The 3,643-nt window shown below is 38.7% G+C and overlaps 1 protein-coding gene across 3 annotated transcripts in view; it reads left to right on the top strand.

Moving 5' to 3' along the window:
* Nucleotides 1–1,382: 1,382 nt before the first annotated feature.
* The window catches only part of acp6 (acid phosphatase 6, lysophosphatidic), a 6,074-nt gene continuing 3,813 nt past the window's right edge, over nucleotides 1,383–3,643 (top strand). The window contains exons 1-3 of one of the 3 annotated variants that reach the window (XM_035676120.1): nucleotides 1,383–1,535; nucleotides 2,747–2,972; nucleotides 3,054–3,182. In XM_035676120.1, the coding sequence (XP_035532013.1) occupies nucleotides 2,754–2,972; nucleotides 3,054–3,182 (348 nt within the window). In that variant the 5' untranslated portion in view covers nucleotides 1,383–1,535; nucleotides 2,747–2,753. The other 2 variants (XM_035676119.1, XM_035676121.1) reach the window with 2 other exon arrangements.

Below are 3,643 nucleotides of genomic sequence, written 5' to 3'. Positions count from 1 at the left end.
AAAACGTAACATTCAAGACGTTCATATATGCTTCTCAGATTTCAGTCGTCAGGCTTTTTCTTTTTTGAACAGTATGGTTTAAAACTGTATGAGATTTATTTTCAGGATACAAGGTGAGTATTATTCAGATACTTTACTTTGTCAATACTGAACTGGTATAATGACAGTCAATTTAAAGGGAACTGAATTGAAAAGGTATTCAACATTTAACTTAAGTATAATAAAAAGTACTTTCACTGTTACTGTATATTATTTGAATGTCATTCCTGTTCGAGTAAAATGAGTATGAATAAAAAATATAATATATATTAATAAATAATATCCAATCCAATCCAACTTTATTTGTTAAGCACTTTAAAAACAACCAAAGTTGACCAAAGNNAAGACATCATAAATGTAAACAGTGATAGTGATGATAAAGACCACTGTGAGGAAATTAAAAAATATATAAATAAATGTAGGATTAAATTCAAAATGACAAAGTATGAAAGACATAACCATTGAAGCTGGGATTTTTGTACAAAATTCTTAACAAATGTTGAGGGTGACTGATAGTCAGTCCTGCTACCTAAATAGGCAAAAAATTTCATTTTATTATTTTTAAGTCACATAACATGGGTGTAGGAATTTAGTGTAAATAGTATTACTAATCATGAAACCTATATATAACCTGCAAATTAAGGATCCCCAACATGGCAAAGTCAACATGTGAATTCAATATCAGGCCAACAGAAGAACATTTACTCAGATTATATTACTTTATTTTATAATTAATTTCTTTAGAGCATAGTAGGATAAACATATTATTATCTAACATTACTTTATAGGATAGGATTTTCCTCCTCTTTTCTTCTGAACTTCTCTCATTCTCTCAGCTCCACTCATTTAACCCTGGAAGTTTCCACTGAGTGAACAAAATATAAAACAAACAAAGTATGAAGATTTCTGATCATAAAGTAAAAAATATTCAAATATATTAAACGTTATCCCTGTTAACCTCCTTTATACCTCTGTTCTGTACTCATCTCTTGTCCCTCTTCCCCCTCACCTGTTTTCATTAAGTTTTCACTTTTTATTCTTTCCTTCATTCTTTTCCTCACCTTCTCTATCCCTCCTCCCTTTCTCCTCTCTTTCTCACTCCTCAGACCCTAAAAGACTCGTCTGAGAAAACATTTGGGTCTGGAGCTTTGCGCTTGGTCCTGTTTGGGATAACAAACTTTAAACACTAGAGCACTGTGATGTGCAGATACACTTTACGGCCTGCAGAGGGCAGCAGCACATTCTGACGCATCTCCTCCACCATCTTTTAAGAGAGGAAGAAGAATAAACGTCACTCTAGACTGAATGTTGGGAAATGTAGTTTTATCCTCCTAACGATCACCTTTACTTTTATTGTAGAGTGGCGTCTGCTACCCTACAGTTCCCGACATCTCATTTGGCTTCAACCGGTGGCTACAGTCGCCGAATGACAAGTGAATTTATCATTCACTGAAGGCTGTGTTTTGTACCCAGGGCAGCACAAGAACTACATTTCAGTAAGTAAGTAACGTTAACGTTAGTCGAGCTTCGTTGCCATGGCACAGTTAGCCAGGTCGACCGTTGGGACGGCGGTTAAACTCCATGCTATCGTGTTGTGTGGCAACGAGCTAGTTTAGACAGAGTTGACGTTAGCATTGTGCCAAGTGATGTTTTCCTAACGTGCTTCTTCGACGAGTGTTGAAACGAGTTAAGCAATGTCTGTTAGCTAACTCTGTGAACAGTCCTAATCTCACAGTATTTGGGGTTTTATTGCACAACTGTTATGTTAGCGTTACATGAACCTTAAATATTTAATAGATGAGGAAAGATATGAGTGGAAACGCCAGCCAGTGCTACAGCTGGATGTCTAACGTCAATGTGTTAAAATATTCATTTGTTGATCGACCTTAACTCTGCCTGTCAGCTAGTAGAGTTAATTAACTAACGTCAAGTTGCTGCTGCTACTGCATCATCATCATCATCATCATCATCATCTTGGACTTAGCAGGAGGTTTATCACTTAACGCAGGTTAGTACACAATATATGGTAAAGTAGAGCTAAAACAACACGGTAGTCGATCAACACAACAGTAGATATAATAATTGTCAGACGTTATCGTTTCAGTCAAAATGCCAGAATAAATGAAAGATGATTGTTCTTCATCTTTTGGACTGTTCGTGGACACAACAGGAAATGTGAAGACGCCCCCTTGGGTAGAAATTGAAGAGCATTTTCTCCCATTCATAGAAAGTAATAAATTAAGCAACTAGTTGAGAAAGTCAGCTATTTTACAGATCAATCAATACATGTACCGTGTGTGTCATTTTGTTAAGCAGAAATGATTAAAATCCTTCTCCAGTGTGAAGATGTCACTGGTTCTGGTTCTGGTTCTGGTCTCATGTCTTTGAGTTCTGCACTGCTGGTACGGTCAAATAAGCAGCATGAATATGTCAAACAGTGAATCATTTCATTTCAGATTATTTGATAGTGAAATAGTGAATAGTAATCATTAGCTGCTGTCTTACAGAGGAAGCTCGAGCTGCTGTGTGTTGCAAGACTGCTGTTACATGAGGCAGTGAGGTTCTTCCTTAATGCCAGCAGCATCTCTGTTAACATTACTTTCACGTTGACTAAAGGTCTTTTCGTTCTTCCTCTTACTTTGAACCTTAAACCTTTAAGTGTGTATAGTTCGCATACACTAAACCAAATGGTCTGTTTCGTTCACAGCACAGCCATGAGGACTTTGTGGACCAAAGCCGGTGTTTTAGGTTCGGTGTCCATGGCTTTTGGTTCCATGCTGTGGTCACAGAAGAAGACAGAACCGGACCAGACTGCTTCCCATTGCACCTCTACGGACACAAATCCCAGTTCCCCCTACGAACTAAAATTGGTCCAAGTCCTGTTCCGGCACGGTGCTCGAACCCCGCTGAAGTCAATACCCGATGTGATGGAGGTAAACCTTTCTCTCTCTAAAAGATGTAATCTCATGTAATATCGGTATATAACAGCGTCATTCTTTAATGTCTCGTTAAAGGCCCAATGGGTGCCAACGCTCTTGGAGCCTCCTGCACACACGCACATCAACTATGTAGTGACAGATCTTCAAGGTGGCCCCAAGCCCCCAGCTCCTGTAGAAGACAGCTATCGGAAAAACATACTGACCGTGAGTAGGTGTGTTTTGTAGTGTGAATGCAGTCAGTGACCCAATTCAGCAGCTGCTTCCTGGTAAGAGACACTCTGGTAGGGTGATGGTTAGATACATGTTTCACTGCAGACATTTATATGATAGTTATAAAGGCACAGGTGTAATAAGTAACATAATGCTATTCCACAGCCCTGGAATTGTGCAGTCTGGCACATTTACTGGGACAAGAGTCACCAGTAGTGTTGAATCTGTGTGTTTTTGTACTATGACTAGTGAATATCTTCTGTGGTAAAGCACTGTTGTTTTATATGTTATGAAATAACCTGTGTTGTGTTAGCCTTTCTCCCTCTAGTGGCTACTAGGATTCATTACAAAGCCATACAGATGACGTTAAAGCAGGTTCATTCACTCTCTGTAATACTCCTGAACTGTGTGTAGAGCTTCCCACCTCAGTGAGATAGTGCGCCCTGTTTGCCAGT

The sequence above is a fragment of the Morone saxatilis genome, unplaced genomic scaffold (genome assembly GCF_004916995.1).
Source record: "Morone saxatilis isolate NCDOM2014 unplaced genomic scaffold, NCSU_SB_2.0 Contig5, whole genome shotgun sequence".
NCBI classification, from domain to species: Eukaryota; Metazoa; Chordata; class Actinopteri; family Moronidae; genus Morone; species Morone saxatilis.
This window is presented reverse-complemented; position numbering and strand designations above follow the sequence as displayed.